At 38.8% G+C, this 22247-nt stretch overlaps 1 protein-coding gene across 3 annotated transcripts in view; it reads left to right on the forward strand.

Annotated features, from left to right (window-relative positions):
* Window positions 1-21870, forward strand: part of SLC38A9 (solute carrier family 38, member 9) — a 48958-nt gene extending 27088 nt beyond the window's left edge. For all 3 annotated transcript variants that reach the window (XM_010580576.1, XM_010580578.1, XM_010580577.1), the window contains 5 exons: window positions 3674-3780; window positions 10437-10550; window positions 11865-12013; window positions 19615-19704; window positions 21459-21870. In XM_010580576.1, the coding sequence (XP_010578878.1) occupies window positions 3674-3780; window positions 10437-10550; window positions 11865-12013; window positions 19615-19704; window positions 21459-21624 (626 nt within the window). In that variant the 3' untranslated portion in view covers window positions 21625-21870. The remainder of the gene's footprint in view (window positions 1-3673; window positions 3781-10436; window positions 10551-11864; window positions 12014-19614; window positions 19705-21458) is intronic.
* The last annotated feature ends 377 nt before the right edge of the window (window positions 21871-22247 follow it).

The raw sequence follows: 22247 nt of genomic DNA on the forward strand, positions 1-22247 counted from the left end.
GGAGCACTTGCTGGTGAAGGCTGAGACAAAAAAGTTGTTGAGTACCTCAGCCTTCTCTATATCCCGGGTAACGAGGTCTCCTCTTTCCTTCCGGAGAGGGCCCACATTTTCCCTAGTCTTCCTTTTATCACTGACATACCTATAGAAGCTTTTCTTGTTGCCCTTGACATCCCTGGCCAGATTTAATTCTATCAGGGCTTTGGCTTTCCTAACCTGATCCCTGGCTGCTCGGACAATTTCTCTGTATTCCTCCTAGGCTACCTGCCCTTGCTTCCACCTTCTGTAGTCTTCCTTTTTGTGTTTGAGTTTGTCCAGGAGCTCCTTGTTCATCCATGCAGGCCTCCTGGTGTTTTTGCCTGACTTCCTCTTTGTTGGGATGCATGACTGCTGAGCTTGGAGGAGGTGACCCTTGAATATTAACCAGCATTCTTGGGCCTCTCTTTTCTCCAGGGCCTTGGTACTCTACCAAGCAGATCCCTGAAGAGGCCAAAGTCTGCTGTCCTGAAGTCCAGGGAAGTGAGCTTGCTGTGAGCCCTCCTCACTGCCCTAAGGATCTTGAACTCCACCATTTCATGGTCACTGCAGCCAAGGCTGCCCTTGGGCTTCACATTCTCCCCTAAGCCCCTCCTTTTCGGTGATCTTAGCTTTTCTCTTTGAACACCCATTAGCTCCACAGTATGTTTCTTTTCTTTCTTGAATGTTGTTTTTGTGGCTGTTTGTTCTTTCCAAATTACTGTTACAAATTACTGGGTGAGATGTCACAGTCATAAACAGTGGTATTGCATGAACAGATAGTCTAAAGAGATTGGTTTCTTGTTTTAGGAGGCTTGGAATGAGAGATCTGGGGTTATGTCTTAGCTGTTTTTTCCCCATCCTTTCCAACGGGCAAATGCATGACCACTTAGGTCCTAGGAGCTGTGTCCTGTACTATTGAATTGTATCACTCCTTCTGTTCTTAGAAATGAGTATTTTGTCCTTCTTTAAAAGTTACTTCTTTACTTAAGGCAAAATTCAAAGATATGCACCTTTTTAGGTTTCTTTTGTGGGTCTGCATTTTTAGTTTCCAGTCACAATAAGGACTGTACTACCAGTTTTACACATGGGTTGCAAACTATTGTTAGGTCCAATAATGTAGAACTGGAGAACAAAGCAAGGATAACTTAAAACATTAGGATGGGTTTTGAACTACTGTAGCAAGGTAAGAGATCAAAAAAAGAAACACCAGAGTTTTTCTGTGTTTCTAATAGACTCTGATCTAATTTGTGGAATCATGGTAAACACTGTGGCAACAAGAGTGACAACTCGGTGAGTAAACTACAGATAGTAGTTAATTGAGTAAAGTTACCGATACAAAATTCAACTGATTTAGGTGTGTTCACATCATAGTCAGTGGTCTTGCAGCTACTTATTCTTTGTTGTCTTCTACCACTCCCTTTGGGTTAATTCAGCTCTCTAAATGAACTGAAATGCATCTGGCACAATAATAAGCAGAATAAACAGCTTAGCTAGTGTATTCCATGTACATTTGGCAAAGCAGTCTGCTCAAAATTCTCCACCAGTATTCCCATTCTCCACCTCCCAGCCCCTAGCTATAATCAAATCCATTTGTTCATTTTTCTGTAACTGCTGAAGGTCATTCCTTCCTCATCTCATCCACGCATTCAGAATGCTATTTAAAGATCTGAATGACAAGAAACAAGTGAAAGGCTATGTAAAACAGTTTCTTCAATGTCCTTTCTGGCTGAGTCTTCAAAGCCAGGCAACTGTTGCTGAGTATGACTGTTTGCAAGAGCAAAGCAGATGCTCTGAGGATGAACTGGATTATCATCGTGATTCCCTAAGAATCCTCCTGACTACATAAGCATACAGCATAAGCACAAATTTACAGATGGATGTAGGTAGTTCTGAAATGGAACTATCTATGCTATCTATTTTCCTCCATCACTGCATTTACTTTTAGACAGAATTTTTGGACTAACAAACTACTTTTGTCTCCAGTGTAAAAATTTGGATTTCAAAGCACTGGATAATTAGCATCAGCATTAATGACCTAATTTATTTTGCATGGTATTATTCTTAAAGCTGTCTGTAAGGAGATATGGTACTCAAGCATGTGCTGCTCAGTCAGTAGATAGACGACAGTGTTTGGTCTTGCTCCATTGAAAGCATGGAAACTTGTTCTTCACCTGAACTGCCTCTGCAGACAGTCTTCAAATGCTCACATGGCCTCATATCTACAGGCTCATTCCTGAGAGTGCAGGAGAAAATTTGCCCAAACTATGGTTCACTAACATACCCATATAAACTGCAAACCAGCCTAAGTCTTAAAAATCAGGTTTTAAGTATCTTCAAGTTCAAGTCCAAGACCTGTTAAGTAGTCCTAGTGTAAACTGAGTTACAGCATGACACGTGTGCCATGGGTCACTACGAAGTAGAGCACCCAGTAGTTTGATTATTTTGGCAATGCAACTAGTACTGCTAGGAGATAGGCAAAGCATGTAGCTAATGCATATAAATCCAGCTACTACTGATTGTTGTAGTGATGGGGGAAACGCAGTGTTGAAAGAGATTCTGAATCTGTCAGTTCTATTTTTATTACTGAGATTAAAGTAGTGGATGGAAAACAAGCCCAAAAGTCGCTTGCACTCTCAATTCTATCAGTAGCACATCATGCTAATTAGGTATTGAAGATATAGCGAATCCAGCCCTAGGGAAGGCATATTCTCTCAACCTGGATGAGCCCTTCATTAATTGCCTGGGGTGTGTTTACCTTGCTGACTTCACAGCACTTTAGAGAAATCTGGTTTAAGTATGTTTGCATAGAGCTCTCTGTGGTTTGATCTGTAAGGGTTTGTGAGCCTCTGATGAGTGTTTTGCTATATTGCTGGATGTTTTCCAGAAGCTGAGCTAGCTCAGGGATTTCTAATTGCTGTTAACACTCTAAAGAGTACATATATCATTATATAATGCCAACAAAGATGGTGCTTTAATGATGTTACACATTGATGAATTCCTAAACCAGTTGTAGCACTTCCAGAAACACAAGCTTGTGAAAATAATCCTTCAAGTATTAAAAGAAGCAGAGCAATGCTATTCCCATGGAGACAAAAAAAAAAAATTTTTTTTTTCATAGATACTGTAAGGTGTGTGATAAGACAGGAAGTTGCTCTGCCTTTCTTTATGCCCTGGTTTGTAGGCAGAACCTCTTCAACAGCTACAGATGTCATTTTTCCTCTGGTAGCGTGACTTCATAACAACAAAAGATGGTCACAGAGCAAATGATTCCTTCCCCCCCATCTCCCTGTTCAGGGACCAATAGATACACAGCCTCACTGCAATCAATTCCTGCCTCAGAAATGCTTTTCAGTTAAACTGTTGAGAACCAGAAAAGCTTGTATGTGTAAATCCTAGATTAACCTAATAATATTTGATGGTTGGGGTCTCTCAAGAAACTTTGCTGGAGAGTGGGTTATATAGCAACCACTGTCTTCACACATTTTGTACTTCCTGATTAAATATCTGTATTGGCTATGGTCAGAGGTAAGATAGATTGTCCCATTTCAATGTGGAGGTTCATGTTTCTGCCAACAGACCCGCAGCACTGTATGTGCTTGCATTTTGGCATTGTTTGTTTCAAAGAAGTAAGTTATTAACACTTTTTTTCTTCCCTTAGAGTTTAGAATTCTGTTCCCTCAGCTCACAGGGGTTCTGACACTTGCCTTCTTCATCCACAACTGTGTCATCACACTTCTTCAGAATAACAGGAATCAAGAAAACAATGTAAGTGATTTCAAAAGACCTTGCTGATTTATATCTAGATTGCCAGGTGACACTATTTTTTTCCTGTCTGTTTCTCTTGATATTGATCCAGGGACTGTAATAGCTTCAGAAAATGTAACTTGTTCTTGTGATCTGATAAGAGACCAGTTATACATACTTCTCACTGGCTACCAACAGAGTAAAAGATGCATTACAGATTTATTCAAATGAAAGCCTTGAGGAGCATCCCAGACTTATTTGTGGTCAAACTTATTTGTGGTATTAAATGGCCAAATTACACACAAGAGACAGAAGGCTTGACAATGTTGTAAGACTCTAGAAAAATTGACTAGTCTTAGAATGAAAAATGCTGGAGAATATTGGGCACAGGACTGATTTTAGCAGAATCCTGAACAATAATTTGGGGGTCTAGGTAATATCTTTTCTCAGAGTTGCTTCAGTAGTTTTGTGTCACAGTCCAAGTCAAGGTTCATAGGGAAACCTGACCCTATTTAGGACATCCTCAAAGTTGAAGCCTGGATTGGGAACCTTTGTGATATGGAGCCTTTGGACTGGTCCTTTGCCCTTGAAAAAATTATGTACTGCTCGTGCAGATGGAACAGCCTTCTTTCTTAATATCTTCCCATTATAAAATACAAAATGGAGTAAGTATGATACAGAGTTAGAGTCCTAGAGTACATTTTTATTGTAATTATTTTTATTATCTAATTTTTTCCTCCCTACTTCCCAAGATTCTTGTCCAGCTTCATTAAAATCTTAGCTGTAAAGGTAACTGCAATAACATACAAAGATTTTTATGTATTAGCTGTATGAAAAACTGGTACAGAATCAGAGAATGGTTGAGGTTGAAAGGGACCTCTGGATGTCATCTTGTCCAACTCCTCTGCTCAAGCAAGGCCACCTAGAGCCAGTTGCCTACACAACACATCAGATAAAATATATCTGATTTGATTATTCAGAGCTGAAGTACAGATTATGTGCTAATGCAGTGAGATGACCTTTTGCTTTAGTAATTTGCATAGTTACTTTTCTGTCCCTGTGAACTAAGGCCAGCTTGTGAGTGACCACCTCTGTAAAGGAGTCATGAATTCTCCTCCAGGAAAGCTTCTTGGGGTTTATGAGCATTTCTGAAAATAGTTTAACAACTAAAGAGGGGGTTAGTGAAGCTCTGGATAAAGAAAACTAAGTAAGTTTCTTCTCAGTTTTCTTAAGAAGATCTTACAATGTGGAAAAGGGCACTATTTCTTTTCCTCTTTAGCTATGGCTTTCAAATTCTAAAGTCATAGTCATTCCAGCAATGAGCTCTGTATGCAGAAGAGGCCTAATGCCTCCATGCTATCTTCAAGACTTTTCCTGTGGCTTTTCCCCCTCCATTTACATCAGAGCAAGCAATCAGCTGCAAAGAGCAGCACCTGGAATCTTCTCCATCTTGCTTTTTCTATGTTAAGAAGGAAGAAATTGCTGCCTGCATTTGAATCAGCTTTTCTGAATGCCCTCCCTGGAGCTTAAGTTGAATTTCCAAGTCAGCCCTAGCACGGATCCCAAGCCCTCGACAAGACTCACAAGACTCTGGCATTCCAGAAGAGTGTTCAGATTACATGGAAAGAGCACCTTTAAGTATGGCAGGAAAGGTTTGTAATGGGAAACCAAATCTGTGCATAGTTCCTCCAGGAGTTTTATTTGGCTAGAGATTTCCTTCCCTGTTTGTAGCTGTACAGGAGCCTTTCACCTCGACTCAAACTGCTTTGCAAATGTTAATGAAGCGCTGATGCTCTTGAAGAGCTGACTGTTTTGTCATTATTTCACTAAGGTGCTGGACTAAGTGGGAGGTTTGCATATGTATAGGGATCTCAACTTCTGTCAAAAGTCATGGTGTTGAGGGTGTTTACATTAACAAGATGCTTTCTTATATCAGTATCTCATGGGGAGTCGATTGGAGACTCCACTGTTTTATGGATCGACCTGTTAACATGTCACTTCCATCAGAGTTCTGTGAAAAGGCACAGAATTTGGCAAACTGAAAAAGTACTGTTTTAGTTTTCAACAAAACTTGCTGAAACCAGTGGTCATAAGAACATCTCTTCGGGGAGGTGGAAAAAAGTAAGAGAAGCAATAACATTCCTTTTATGGAGTAAGAAATCCAAAACAATAGCAGCTTCCATTCTGATCAGAGGCATGTATCACTGCCCAAAGCTAAAACACACATAAGGGGAGGATTCCTCTGGCTGCTATTCCAGTACAGTGGTGTGGGTGTGAGAAGAGCAGTGCACTGGAGTAAGCCAAACGTCAGCACCACAGCCTGGAGAAGCCGTGTGAGCAGAGTTCTGAGTCTGCAGTTCAAAGTTGAGTTCCCTGTTACCATCTCCCACTGCTGTCCCCTTGTATTTATCTGTGTAAGTTTTTGTGCACTGCACAATCAGCTGGTTTGGAAACTGATTGCATAGAAAACTAATCCCGCCACAAAAAGGTGATTTGTTGGGGGTTTTGTTTTGGGTTTTTTTTTCTGATTCATGTCTGTGATCTGGTTCCCTGAGCAACTCTACAGATGCTGCACAAGCCCAGAGCATGATCTACAGGCACGTAGGCAGCTAGTGCTGTCTCCTAACAATTGTTTGTGGACCTACCTGGGGGAAAGGCTGGGAGTGGGGAGATATTTTTTTGTCCAGGTGGTAACTGCAGAAGGTATGGAGCTGTGGATGGTTCTTATTTCTGCAATATTGAAACACTGTTTATTCCCTGTAAACAGAGTGAGCTTCCATTGTTGCTGCCCTACCATTGGTTTCTCTTTCCAGCCAAAATTATGTACAGCATTATGCATTTTGGTGAAGTACTTTTTTTGTCATCCTGTTAAATGTTATCACTTGCCCTTGGTGCTTGAACAAGTGAAGTCTGTTTTTATGGTACGGATCAGAGTCCATTTGAGGTATTACAGAGACAGCATCTCTCTTGTGAGAAGTGACCAATCTGAAGTTGGATGATTAAAAGGTACTTCTTCTAATGTGGTAATAATTACTAAGCACTGATACAGGCTTCTCCATCCAAGAAGCAACTCTACAAACTGTAACTTTCACTGTGGTACTGAGCTAAAAATGAACTATTTTCTGCATGGCGTGCAACAGGGGAAACAAGACCTGAAAGTTGCCTGTTCTTTTCACCGTCACATAGGAAATACCTGTAGGGCCAGAGAGCCTTCACTGTGCTGCATCCAGTCCTGTGCCGCAGGTCCAGCCTGCACCTCCGTACTAGTCTATATGTGTGATACAATGTCTTGTACTTTCAGAGTTTTCTTTGTTAACTCCACCCGATTTATCAGACTCATCCTTTTGTTAGGAGTCTGATTTCTGCCTTCATTCTGCTGCTTCTGCCAGCCTCAGTCACCCAATTTTCTGTTCTTCCACAGGCACTTGTAACACTTTGTTCTGTGCATGTGACCAGAAAAGCTCCTGGTCAGCAGTTAACTGCAGCTAACATACATTCTCCAAGTTCCACCTCAAAATCTGCCTATTAGTTCAGGTGTACTTGACAAGGGCTTGGCAGGTGGCAAGCTGTGATCCTTACAGACTGTGACCTGCCTGTTAACTTTGATACTTCCCTTCCACTCTGACCCCCAAATACCTCCTCCTTTCAACCTTTTTTTCTACATTTGAATCTTAGATTATAAACTCTAGGTGCGAGAACTGCTGTATCCTTTATGCTTAGGCAGCTTCCACCACAGTCATGTCCATTCTGAATATAAATGTTTTAGTATAAAATTTAAAATAGACAAATGCGATTATTGCTCTGTTACTTAAAATTAATCCTTTTATCTCTCTCCATGTGTCCTTTGGTTTTATCTGGAATTATGCTGTCTAAACAGTATTTATAGTCAAGGTCTTTACAGAGTGAACCCAGGTCTCCTGAAGAGTAATGAACAGTAATCAAAAGATGTTCCTGTTACATATAAAAACACACACTCTTGTACAAAGATAATCATATTATATACAGAAGCAGATGTTTGCAAGGGAGCTGAGAGATGTTTGAGAAAAAAGAAATTCAGGTTTTCAAGTTGTTTTTATTTCCTTTCTTGTTGCTTATGGAAATCAAAACCTGGGTATTCTTTGTATGGTGACAGCACCTGAAGACAAGGGTCTATTGTGTTACGTGCTATAAAAATACACTATCAAAATTATCTCAGCACTTAGTTTCAGTGCAGATTAAAGCACACACCCTTAATAACTGTAGGAACATGAACTGGTTAGTATAATCAGAGGTAATAGTACGCCAGCTATCTACCCTTAATCAAGTGTAGTCCAAAGGAAGCAGTGAGAATTTAATTTCAGATTGCGTGCCCTCACAACTGCAAGTACTTGTCACAGCAAAAATTGTTTTACAGTTGGTTGTAGAGCTTACATGTAGGCTGAGTACAAATAACAACTGCGAGTTACTATGCTCTCTTTATGCATGAGGAATACACCTAAAATACCAAATGTAAAGTAAGTGAAAACAGCTTTTGTCAGATGATGTGCTTTAAGGTCTTGGGTGCATTTTAAAAAATGACCAAGTCCTGTCTTCTAGAGATGAGAGTCTGTGACTCTGCAAAACCATCTTACCCTGATCAATCTCTGGCTCCTGCAGTTAATGGAAGTTACTCATAAATATCTATAAGAAATCTAGATGTTCAAATTTAGTATTCCTAACATCACTTTTTAGGATGAGCACTGGTGCTTTTGAAGATGTAGCTGTTATATAAAAACCTGTACCAATTCTCATGTCACTGAGGAGAAATTCTGGGAATAATTTAAAGAAAACACTATTGCTCAACTTCTGATGGAGGTTGGTAGTCCTTAGTCAGTGACCAGTGCAAGGAGAGTGAAGACTAGAGAAGCATCTTCCAGCTGCATGTAACTGGTCAGCAGGAGGAAGAGGTTGCAGCTGGAAGTGTGCAGCTGCTGGGGACATGAGGGCCACCCTGGGGTATATGTTAACAGCTTATTGTTGTCTGATGAGAAATATCATTAGCCTTTTGCAGGCTGATGGGGAAAAAGACACCAGTCTTCCCCCCAAAAGCACTGGCAAAATGAGTGGGAGATTCCAGTTGCCTGACTAAAAACTGGCCTCCTCCTGAACTTTTCTTTAAACTCGTAATCTAGCATTTTATACTTTCCTCAGGGACAACCTTGCCCTCAGGAGACCCCAGAAAGGTATATGATATGCTGCTTTTGTCAAGGAGATAGTGTGAAGAAACACTTGGGGAAGTACTTCCATGCACAGATGTGAGCAAGCTTTGCTGATGCTCAGTGAGCTGGCTCGAGGCCATAATTATGATCCTGGTCTGGAAGCCATATAGTCCTAATCATTTGGTGCTGTGCCTGAGCTACTAAGACTTGCTTCTCAGTCACAGGAAAATAGGGTCATGTATTGAAGCATTACTAGTAATCCCTTAAGAAGCTGATCATTAGCAGCAGCTGAACAAATGGTTTGCTATAAGGTAATGAGTCTTTCGTAATGTAGCATAAGCTTGTACAGAATATACTTAGTTAATAACTAGAAACCAATGGTCTCCTACTTTATTTCCAAAAAAAAATTGATGTAGAAGAGTAACCCACTAAGTACATTGCTATGAGGTCACTCTGATGTATATGTGGATTCTGCAATTTCATAAAGTGCTTGAGTAGATTTGCAGCTTATTTTCCAGTACTACATGTTGCTAAAATATTTTAATTATTTTTGAGTAGTTGACAATCTTTTTATATATTAGATACTTCATAAATATAGTCAAAATTTTCAGAAGTGAACACTGAAGTTGAAGTTTAAATCCATATTTAGGTATATGTAATATAGTTAAATATGGATTTATGACCCTAGCTTCAGCACTCTCTCCTAAAAATCTTTGACTATTATTTAGTACACTTACCTGGGGTGTTTGTAGAGATTCAGTAATAAAGTGGATAGGCAATTTTAAATGAAAGAGTCATTATAAAATAAAATGCTAAAGCTAAAGGACATGTATACCTCTATGCCTAAAGATGCCTTTCTGGTTTATTTATAATTTTTATTTAATGGTGTATTAGCTATGTCCTGTACCATCACACCATTCATACAGAAGCCTGACATACTAGTTTCTGATTTGGAGCCAGTGTGTGTGGATCATCCTCTTAGGTTTCAAAGCAGCTTCTTTACGTTATATCTGCAGTTGGGTAGGCTGATGTCTTTAATTGCAAGATTTTAGTCCTGACTAACCTGTCTCTGTCTTTGACAGCTGTCTCTGTGTCCCAGGGCTCTTAGTAGGAATAAGTGAATGTAAGAAAATAGAGGGGGGGGTTCTTGTTTGTTTGTTTTAATAACTGGTATATGTTTGTGTGTCCAACAATAACATGCTACATCTACTAGCATATCTGTTTCTTGGTGCCTTTATGTAGATAGGTACATAATACCTGTCTAACTCCACTTTGGGGTATCTTCTTGCAGCTTTCTGATCTGATCCAGGACCAGATTTGAAATGCCCATTCAAGTAATAGAAAGTAAAAGTAAAAATGTAAAAGTAATACTAATAAATAGAAAACAGTAGTAAATGTAAAAGTAACAGTAATAAATGCAATAGAAGTCTTCTGATGAGGTTTTTATTTTGCCTGTTTTGGTGTCAGCGCTGGCCAAAATAAGATTTTATTTTTCTTCAGGTGAGAGACCTCTCTATTGCATACTTCCTGGTGGGATTAACATATCTGTATGTTGGAGTGATAATTTTTGCATCTTTTCCTTCTCCACCGCTATCCAAAGAATGTATTGAACAGGTGAGATATTTTACTGCAGTATATATTTGTCCTTGATCTTTTAATAAACATGTATTAAAAAAAAGAACTGCTACTGCTTCTTGCTTCATGACTCATCCTGGCAGACACATCTGTCCTTGACTCCAGTCAGTTGGCTAATGTCTCATGGGCACTACCACAAGCAGATGAGTAATGGTTGTGTTATCTCATTTATATTCATGTCTGGTTGCTAGTGGTTCTGTATAAAACAAACATTTAATAAATATTCTATGAAAGTGATGAAGAAAGGGCCAAAATGAACAAGTGAACAGTTAAGTCTTTAATTTCTTTATCTTCTTTAATCCTGAAAAGTATTATGTTTATGTTTAGTTGTGTGTGCAGTGACCAGTCCCACTCACTGGGACTGGTTTCAGGTACTCCAGAAAAAGAAACTCGTTCCGGTAGGAGTCCTCACTGTGGGTGGGTTTGGAGTCTAACACTTTGGTGAGCCTTGACAGCAGTGTTCTTCAGATAATAGCACCACATGAAACACCTTGTGAAGGCTATTAAACTCTTACCTGTTCATAGGTAAGGCTGATTGCCACACGCTGAATTACTTCAAAGATAGGAGTTATCAACTGGTGATCCATTTTATGCCAGCTGTTCCATGTCTCTTGCATAATATTTAGCAATAAAGCAGCATTTAAAGGCTTCCTCTGACTGTAGCTTAGTGAGAACTGGTGCAATTGTTTAACCATGAAGTAATTTTTTTGAACCATTTAAAATAATTTCATGGGGTGAAATCCCCAGTTAAATAATAGAAGACAAGTGATTTTCTTCCCATTTATTTTCTGTAGTTATCCTAAGTACTTACAAAGCCATTTGTATATTTCCATGATACTTAAGTCTTATAGTACTTTTTCAGATGTTCCCATGTGTAGTATATGATCCCTTCCTCATTTGTATGTGATCCAGTTTTACTGATTAAATAACTGGTTTTAATATTTAGATATTATCTGACAGGTAATAGGAGCATATGAATCCTAAATGCCTAAAAAATCAGGTGGCCCTTCCACAGCCTTGATTATTTGAGGATGTTCAGAAGATTAGAAAATAATGCCATCTTTAATGCTAACGTGAAAGCTGACATCAGCCCTGTAATATTAAAAAATCAGTTGGTATTTGGTGGCAAGGCAATTGTGAAAGAGGGAGAGGGTATTTCATGTTATGGAGCTCATTTAGCAATTTTAGTTGCTTGGCTTTTATCCCTTCCTTTCTTGCACACAGCTATTAAAAATCAGCATATACATGTAATCAAGCCACAATTGATAAGTGTAACATTATTCCTGTGTTTAGAATTTTCTAGATAACTTTCCCAGTGATGACATCATGTCATTTGTTGCAAGAATATTCCTGCTGTTCCAGATGATAACTGTATACCCACTGTTGGGCTATCTGGCACGAGTTCAGCTGTTAAGACAGTTTTTTGGAAATGCTTACCCAAGGTAAGAAGTCTAGTCCTTGACAAGAACTTGGCACGCTGCTTAACTGGCCTTATTTTGTCAGAAATTTGGCTGAGCTTTGGGGGATTTCCTTTGCTGCATTAGGTACATTTCAGAAGCTAATTTCACAATGTTTGTGGAGTCAGGGGGTGAACAGGCATGCAAAATAAACTTGTCTGCAGATCAGGACTGCTACAGCTTGGCAGAGCAGAATTGGGGAGGGGCTTCTTTTGTTTTAGCTCTTCATTTTGTCAATAAACAGAGGAGTTTTGTCAATACAATTCCTTTGTGTTATGCATTTATATGGCAAAAGAAGAGTTATACAGGAAAAAAATTTTGTTCAGAAACATTTCATGAAGTAGTCTTTAAGCTTTGAAGGACATACCCTCTGGATTACCTTTCAGGGTGCCATATGTGTTTTTATTGTGCATAATTAGTAATCATCCATCTGTTTTTAAACAGGGCTAATAGCTGAGTGAGTTGTTAGCTGTGTTATCTAGGCTGCTGCTATGCTTATAAAAATAGCTTTTCACATGCTAATTTTAGAGATGAGCCCCACCCCTGCATTTGTACACTGTCTGAACTCCAGGGAAGAGCTGATCCAGATTTCAATTTTAGTTTGTTTTTTTTTAAATAAAACCTGGGACATTTAAATTTGGAGTATTGTCCAAATTTGTCACAGCTGAGAAGTTGGCATTTATCTCCGAGTTTCTTATTTTATATTGTGAATTGCTGTTGATGGAGGAAAGGAAAAAAATATCCCAGAAAGAAATGTGTATTTCCTCTGTGGCATCAGCAGTAGCATACAGGTCTGGGAAGATGTTCCAAGTTTCAGGTTTCTTCTATGTCCTAAAATAGGTATGAGAAGCTCTAGAAATTGGATGCCTAAAATTAGGCAGTGAAATAAGTGCCTACTTTTTTTGATACTAAATTGTATGTAGTTCAACGTTGAGATTTTTAGGAACTGCTGCAAGTTACTCTTGGAAACAAGGCCATTGATTTAAGTGCTAAACATGGATTTCACAGCCACTGGGAAATAGCCATGTCCTTTATATTATGTGGATGTGCCTCTTCCTATCTCCTCCCTCCAGTTACTCCCTGACCAGAATGGTTTTCATTTCCCTCATGCCCTCTCCTAGAACCTACAGCTTCATACCAGTCTCTTCTCAGGTTAATTCCAGCTTGCTGTTTTAAGCCTGCATGGTATGACGAATGTGATGATGCAAATACTTGCTTGGTTCTTGTCTCCAGGATGTCCTGTGGGTTGTTTCACTCACTTTTTTTTTTAAAGACTCCTTATAGGGTGGTATTTAAAGTTTCTGAAAAGTCAAAAATGGTTTCTAGGAAGCCACTTAAATCAATCCAACCTATAGTGATAAGGTAGTACATACGGGCTGGCTGGCTGTGTCTCCCTCTCTAGTATCCCAAGTATCTCAAATATAGCACAAAAATCACTCAGCTAACCTCCAAGCTTCAGCTTCTATGCATTTACAGCTGGCAAGGTCAGCCCTTAGTTTTTCTATGGAATGGGGACTAACTGAAGACTGGTAGCAAGCACAGGACCTGTCTCTGGGAGGATAGTAAAGATTTCCTACATGGTTGTGAAATATGTCTTTTGGTGACTGGTTCTCACCAGTAGCTAAAGCTGATGGAGGTCCTTTAGTAGCACTGTGCCTATATCACCTTCCTAGGAAAAATTTCAGTATTCTTGAGTTTTTCCCCAAGTTGCTTTTATGGGGAAACATTTTGCAAATATAAGGAAGTGGCTCTTGCTGACATTTACTGATGTCTCACTGGGGAGCCTGTTGAAGAACCTACATGGAAATATTAAGTTCCATGACTTCTGTGTAGAAAAATGAGCACTCTACTAGTAGTTATATATACTCGGCTTCTTTTATTGAAATATTCAATGTCCAGGGCTAATGGTTCTCGGGCAATAAGAAGGGTGACCTGCAGAGACTCAAGCTTTACCTCTTAGCTGTATGCATAAGGCGTATATACAGAGGGGAATATTCCTGGTTACTTACTGGAGAAAATTTCTTTGTAAGTAATGAACCAAAAGGATGAAGCAGGAGAAAAAGAGAAGAACAGAAAGTGGGGTTCTGTGCTATTCTTCTAGAAGAATTAAAAAAAAACCAACCAACCAACCAAACAAACCCACAGTTTAAAATCTTGTATTTTTGTGACTGATTCTGTCCATTTACATGATTTTTCTGCCTTTTCCTATTTTTATTTTCAGGTTGTGGAAGTGCACTTTAGGAGTGTGCACTGATGGTATATCCATCCGTCTGTTTATAGAGCACATTGGGCAATGTGCTGAATTCATATTGAATGTGCATTTGAGGATCTCTGTTGGCTACCTCATTTAACCCTGTGATTCAATGTGCTAAATCACATGTATTTCCATAGGTGCATCCTTCCTATACTAAGTTTCCTTTGCAGCTGAGAGAATGTTATAAATTTACCTTCTGGCTATAATTATCCCATTATTTCCTTTTTTACAAAAGAAACCAAGCAAACAAACCACACCTGCTCCTCTGGTCCAAGTCCCCATTATAAATTTACCTATCTTCCTTTTTAAGCCCTGGGTTGCTCCATACAGATGTGCTGCAGGTTTCACATGAACTAGAAGCTCCCCCATATGAAAAGCCAGGCTTCTTCATATGAGCAATTTTTTGCAGATGTGGATACATGCTGCTGCCATGGATGGAGTTAACAGATAGCCATTATTAGCTGGAGCACTTGGAGTTCTGGATGGATGTGTCTTAAAGCTGGCTGTTGATTGAATAGCTTGATCATGCATGTGCTTACAGGGTTGCCAGATAATTTTTATTTCCTAGCAGTGACTGTATGACTCAGATAAATTTGGTTCTTTGCTTTAACTCCTTTTTCTTTACGATTTATGTGTCACTTGGTACGATGAAGCATCAAGGTATCAGTTTGCTGTTTTGTAGTTCTTAGTCTTGACAATCGGTCTAATCCAAGGCAATTTCTACCAAAAGCAGCATCCTGTTTCTTATCCTGGCTTTTGCTGGTAGGCCATGGATTATCACTGGATTATAATGAGGAATCATTTACTCACCTTCAGGGGAGCTTTTCTTGTCTGAAGACTGATCCCAATGTCTTCTGTCTCAACGCTTTTTAGATACTTTGCAGTGCTATTTTTCTACTAACAATGCTTTGCTGTGTTTATCCATAATGTATCCTGCTAACCTGTAGTCTATTGTGTTGAAGAAGCTCACCCTTTCCAAACTTAAAAGCTTGAGTAGATGATACATAACTTTTTCTTCTCCCAGGTTTCACATCAGGGGTCAGCTCAACAGTGGCAGCTTGCTTGACTGAAGCATAGAGGAAATGAATAGCATCCTATGTCCTCTAGCAGTCAGGAGGAGAACAAAAGCCCCTCTGCTTCTAAGAAGGGGGATTCTCCTTCCTCTTAGGTACCAGTCACTTCTGTCACTGCCCAGCTTAAAAACAAATACATGTGTAGATATGCTGGGCACAGTAGTCTTCTGACAGGCATCATCACAAAACCTTCAGCCTTTCTGTGCTTCCTGCAAAAGGTTTAGAGACAAGAGAAGGCATCCTAATTCCTTCTTTAATTTTGCAAAATGTATGCTAGTGTGCAGACAACAACATAGAAAGTGACGTACTGGGACAAAGCCCAAGGAACTCTTCATTCTCTTCTTCTCTCCCTGGTGTTGTAAAGGAAGGCCAAAATATCGTGTATTGGGAAATTACTTTCTTTTCTAAAGTGAGAAATGTTTCCAATAGCATCTTTTAATGGGTGACTTAGGGCCAGAGGCATGTGGTTTATCTGCTGTTTCTTACGTGACTCTGGATCTTCTTTTGGGTACAGAAAGCTAGTTTTTTTATTATTATTATTGGCTCTTGGCTACAGTGATATTTGTGACAGAGAATTCCCTTGATTAATTATATGCTGTGCATAAATTGCTTTGTACAGTCATCTGATCAGTTTTTAAAACTTTTTAATATCTTTCCTGTTCTGAGAGGTTAAATAAGCTGATGGACAGAAATCACTTGGCTTTCCTTAAAGATCGTCCTCCCTGTACTCCATGGTAGCCCAGCAGACCTGCCAGTTCTCCCACAGATGTGTGTCTTCTGATGCAATGAAATAAATTTCTGCTGTTTGCATGTGTGTTATCTGCTCTTCACCTAGCTGCTTCTTAACTGCTGTGTTTCATAGTGTTTTGACTGATGTCGCTTGAGTGAGATTTCCAGGAAGAAACTGCATTTTTAGATACAGTAACCTTTCAAAAATTCTTACTTAAATGATCCTGTTTTGCTTTTTTCTTTGCTTTCCTCTTTCCTTTATTGTGTATGTTCACCCTGTGACTCCATGCTGAGTCCAGCACTGCTAGTTTCCTTGTGTCTGACCTGAGGGGATTTAAAATTAGTTTCTTTCTTAAAATGTCCCCTGCCCTAGGGTTTGCTTTCACAGTTTTCGATATGATTCTTACTTTGAGGATGCTGAGGTTACTTAGATATATGTGGTCACTGTTGTTCAGTGGCTTAACTGTAACTACCACTTCCTCAGGAGAGAACTTGATAGAGCAAGCCCTCTAATGACCTTCTGGCATACCAGGTTGTTTCTCAACTCTTGTCAATCTGAAAGGTTGCCCTTGCAATGGGGGAAAAAAGCAAGGGGAAAGCTTGAATATTTTTTTTCCCTCCTCTCTACTATTGTTTTTGTGGGATTGCAGGATTTTTGCAGGTGAACAGTGATTCACTTTGTAGAAAAGAGCTAGAGTCTTCATCTGCCCAACCGAAAATATTGAGACTGAGGACGGAATATAAAAGACAGAGTGTCATGTGCCATACTTGGATTGCCATGGGTGTTCCTCTTTTGTGAATTACGGCCTCCTTGAGGCAATCCAACCTGTGCCTCAGAGCAGAAACCGTAATCGGGCTGCCCAGGCGGACAATCCAGCCCTGGCATGGGCCACCCAACTCTCCTGCCATTGACCATAAGGAAGAAAGTTATGCTGCTTAGAAAACAGCTCTGTGCCAGCAGGGTGGTTAGGTAAAAGGGGGCCAAATCTTTTCTGATCTCTAACATCATCTACATACTTTTCTTCCTATAGTCATAATAAGCAGAGGTGGTATGGTTATGCCCCCCAAAAATACTGTTTTTCTGACTGCGCTTTTGTGATGTGTGGTGACCATTAATTTCACCATAAGCCAATGTCAGGCTGAAACGGAGCAATTTAGAACTTGCTAAAATGTCACAGGCTATGACAAATGGTTGTCCCTTCTGGAGCACACCTGCGTGAAACTTACAGTCTTATGAAAAATACTATCTCAAATAATACAGCTACTAGTAGCCCTCGATCAGATTCTTCTTTATTCAGAAGGATAGGGTTTTTTCTAAATGATAATGCCTTTCTCTCCACTAAGAATGATTTTTTTTTCCTGTCTTGGAGCTGAGATGAACTATGAATATGTGCCTAGGGAAAAGAAAGGGGTTGCAGGTTAAACACCTGTTATCCAATAACGTGGTTACAACTCAGGCTGTTTCAAAAAGGTAGAAAAAGGAACAAGTTTGTTCCGGGGGAGAAATACAGTGTAACCTTTTGCCCTGAAACAGATGGATTTAAATCCTTTTCAGACTTTTGATCTCGGTATTATTCTTGAGGATCCTGCTTAATTGTAACAATTAAAACTGTAAAGCACCACTCTGCAAGTACTGAATTGTTTTGAAGGCTCCAGCATTTTGAGACCATTGTTTTCAATTGAACCAAAACACACTCCCCTCCCCAACCCAATTATTTTTTCCCAGATCAAGAAGTTGAAAAATGTTTTATTACACACCAAACACACACACGCCACTTTGCTTTTGAAGTTATAAGAAGCTGGAATTAATGTTTTTAAAAGCAACAACTTTGAACTACAAAATCACTTCTGTTTTAAATCATGTGAGAATGAAATACTTAAGACTTTTTTCAGGTTTTCTGCTAAAATATTCTGAACTAACCTAAATCTGCAAAACATTTTTTAATTACTAAACCTGCACTCTTTTTAATCCCTCTTGCTAAAAAATTAATCTCAGCAAAAAAAAAGAATGGAAGAAATGCCGTCATTTTCTGTGTTCATAAACTTTTGGCTTCAGTTGTGCTATCTGACAGTAAGATTTGCGATCTGCTGTATGTGTGGGGAGAGAGGAAGTAATTTTTAATGAACAGTTTAGTTAATTGGCTTTCCTTAAAATATTAGAGAAGCAGTAAATGTTTGGTCCTTCTTTCCCTAATAGGTCTGATTTGGGGGATTTTGGTTTTTATTCTTGGATTTTACCAGGTTTATATCCAATTATGTATTTGTTAAAGTTTCAGCTGCTGTATTCCTACGGCTATCTTCAGTCTGTGAGGTACACATCTTGTACCACTGTTAAAATATCATGTACAAAATTAAAGATATTATTTCTGTCTTTTAACATCAATTTTTAAGAGCAAATGTTAGAAATAGTCCATATCTTAAATTATTCCTTTCTGTTTAAATTACCTCCATTCTCCTGAAGTTTAATAAGACTACTCTATGTCTCTAATATTTCTTCCTAACTTCAAAACTGGCAGCCAGCCTTTCAGCCATGGAAGTGGTCACTTTTTAAAAGTTTGTTAGTTAGTGGCATCCTCCATAATAGATACTTTATACAGTTAAGAAAAAATTAGCTTACAGGTTTTGTTTATTTTAAGAAATCAAATCCTCCAGAAGAGTAAACAAAACCTGTAAGTGTATGTATGTTTCCTCTGTGTGAATTCTTTTTTCCCTTCACAGAAACAGCTGGGTGACCAAAATATCACAGTTTTTTATTGTATTTCCTGACTTCACCTTACATTAAAATATGCCAACTTTTCATGTTCTCTAAAGAAAAGTGATACTCTCCTGAGTGTCAGCTCTGTGCATCACTACACAGAGTTTGTCTGATGCATTAGAAGCTGCTTCTGCAGAACAGAAAATCTTTTTTTTCATGCTTAATGCAAAAAGGAAAGCAACAGGAGATTATTTGTAAAAACAAATTCAACAAAAAATTCCAGCATAAATAGTACACAGGTCAAATATTAAACGATGTCCAACATTCTAAATGTTTGTTCTCTGTCAAAATGCATTAGAGTTCAAGTTTTAAGGTGTTATTTTCCCCCTAGTATTCTGTGTAATGTTTTCCACTCGATGCATCTTTTCCTTTCTTCTGGTTTCCTTTAGTTCACTTTGAGCAATTCAGATCATTCTCTGAACAAGCTAATTCTTTCTTGTGGGAATTAAGTTATACAGTATTGTTTCTTTGGTATTTGAATATCCAGCTGAAATACTTGAGTGCTGAGTACCACGTATGATGTTTTTCAGAAGAACTGCCAAATTACACATACTTACTCCTTAGGAATATTTTGAGTAAAAACACTTGATATTTAGAGTTTGGCACTCTGAATATTCAGTAGATGTTTGCGGTGAAATTAGTTAGCTTTATAGAGTGAGTCGTGCAAATGGAAACACCATGTACCAGTTAAATGTTAGTGTAGATGAAGGATAATGGTTGTATTTTGTAATAAATACAGCACAGATTTTAACACACTTTCCTCACTTTCCTGTAGCATTTTCCATGTGCTTGTCCTGAACGTAGCAATTGTAGGAGCTGGAGTAGTAATGGCAAGATTTTATCCAAATATAGGAGGTATCATAAGGTGAGTGTTGCTTGCACAGTGAACTTGCCTGTGGTGTTGCTTCATGTTTGCTTCTTGATGTTGTAAAGGAACAGTATGAGTGCGCGTAATTCTATCTTTATATTTTTTGAGGCTTACACCTTTTCAAGTTGTAAGTAATGATTTAGAAGTATAAGCAATCAGCTCTTTTAAAGTTCTGACAAGCAGCTATCTGTAATTGTGCCTCTGTATCTGAGATGATTGGGATGATTCCCCAAGTTTCATTGGAGCTATCTGAGAGCCTTGTAACTATACAAATGAAAGAATATGGTGTCAATAGAAAAAGTTACTTGGCTATTGTGCGGCTTCTCTCAAGTTTTTGTTTTGCATTAAGACCATTTGAAGCTGTTTTGAATGTCCATAATAAAAATCCAAGAAAGCAAATAACTTGAAAGGGCAAAGTGACATAAAAGTTGTACTTCTAAATGATATCTTACATTTACCATGTTAATAAACACCTAGGATTTCTATAATTGAGAAAGATTAGAGGAAACAATCTAATGAGTTTTATTTTCTACATTTGACACCACCATTTTTGTAATCATTGTCATTCACTCCTTGTTCGCATCTTTATTACAGCAACCAGGAGAGGGAGGTGTTTAAAAATATAGAAATCTGCAATTATAAAACCAGAATGACAAGTTTAGGTCTGACCAGAGTAGCAGGATAACTTACTTTTGCTCGGTGGCTGATCTTTGAGGTTTTTTCCATTTCCTTTTATTTTTCTACCTCTCCTTTCAGTGAAAATTCTTGTACTCTAGTGGTAGAGATGGTATAGTTATTAATTCCAATTAAATATCATGCAGTACATTTCTCTGTTTGCAAACTGATCCTGACCTCTGCTAATGTGTTCATTCTGTGCATAGTAATCAAACATTTTGAACAGTGAATTTCCGGCTGATAAATTGTCTATACACAGTCTAACTTAGGTACTTGCTGGTTTTGTGTTGCAGGCGGTTACTCTGTATTATGAAGTTTCCTCTGTCTAAGAGGAATGTTCAAATATTTGAAATAAAATATGTTGTTAGTTAATAATGCACATTGGCTGCAGTCTAGCTTAGTTAGGTGTAAATTCACAATAGGGGAAAATAATGAGAAGGTTTTGGTAAGCAAGGGAGTGGTTAGAAAAAGAACAGTTAAGTGTTTCACTTGCTGTGGTTGATCATGTTACCAGGAGGGCATGTTGATCTTTTCAGGTCTGGAGAATGGTTTGCTAGAAGCTCATTAAATAAATTAAAATAAAAGTTGCAGATTCAGGAGGATTTCTCTGCTTACATGCTTTAACATGCATCCCCAAATGGCTGGGATGCAATGAGATTTGCAGTTCTGACAGTAAAGGATGCCTAAAAAAGGATGCACTGTCCGGTCTTTTTCTGTTGTGTGTGACCGATTTCCCCAAAGAAAGTAGAAACATCAAGTCAAAGATAGGGAATTAGTCCCCAGAAGCATCTGGAGATGTGACTGAAACATCAGAGGCATGTCAGATTGTAGCTACACAGGAGCAGGGGGCTGAGCAAGAGAAGGGCATAATTAAATGCCAGTGAAGGAGGTGAAGAACAACAAGGAACAGTAATTGATGTTTAGCAACTGCAGATAGTCATTGTTCAGCCAGACTGTTCATTGGTTTGAGGGGGAAAAATGACAACAAGAAATAAGAGTTAACACAAAGCATTCTTTTTTTTTCTTTTTTTTTTTTCCCCCTTTTCTTCTTCCCCTCTCTCCCACCCTTTCCTCAGATACTCTGGAGCAACATGCGGTCTGGCCTTTGTATTCGTGTATCCGTCCCTCATCTACGTGATCTCCCTGCATCATGCCGGGCAGCTGACGTGGCCAGCATTGATCATTCACATCTTTATAATCCTCCTTGGACTGGCTAATCTGATTGCACAATTCTTATTGTGAAAACTCCCCCTTCTCCCTGTAGCTGTTACAAGTGGTACTGTGACATTTGGCAACAGCCTTGAGCAACACTGTCACACATGAGAATGAACAGTACTCAATGTGATCTTCCTGAGAAAAGCTGCACCTTTGAATCAAATTCAGAACACATCTTTCAGGCGCTTGACAGGAAACCTATCTTGCTCATCTAAAAACACAGCTTACTGGGAAGTGAAACGGTTCAGATTTGAGTGAGGTAGTTCTCCTGTTTTTCTTGAACATATATCAAAGGTTAATGAAACTCAAATATTTTAATTTTTTACAGCACACTTCTCAAAACACAGTTTTCAGCCTCAGGCCATAGAACTCGTCTTCCCTCCAAAGGAACTGTCCTTACCTTTATTAACAAACATGCTTCTGCAGTATTGTTCAGTGACTGTTTGAAATGCTCTTTTGTTGCAGTTATTTTCCTGTTTTGTTTGGAAAATGAATAAATGATTGTCTTTCCTTTTTTTTTTTTTTAGGTTAATTTGTAGTCATTTGGGTCAAAATGCACTCTTAATTTTGAATATGCTATTAAATTGTTTTGGCAGTGTTTTTCCTCTAGGAACTTCCAACTAAGAGAAACAATAAACTCATGTCTCAGT

This window comes from Haliaeetus leucocephalus, unplaced genomic scaffold, assembly GCF_000737465.1.
Source record: "Haliaeetus leucocephalus isolate CR32 unplaced genomic scaffold, Haliaeetus_leucocephalus-4.0 Scaffold722, whole genome shotgun sequence".
In the NCBI taxonomy this organism is placed as follows: Eukaryota; Metazoa; Chordata; class Aves; order Accipitriformes; family Accipitridae; genus Haliaeetus; species Haliaeetus leucocephalus.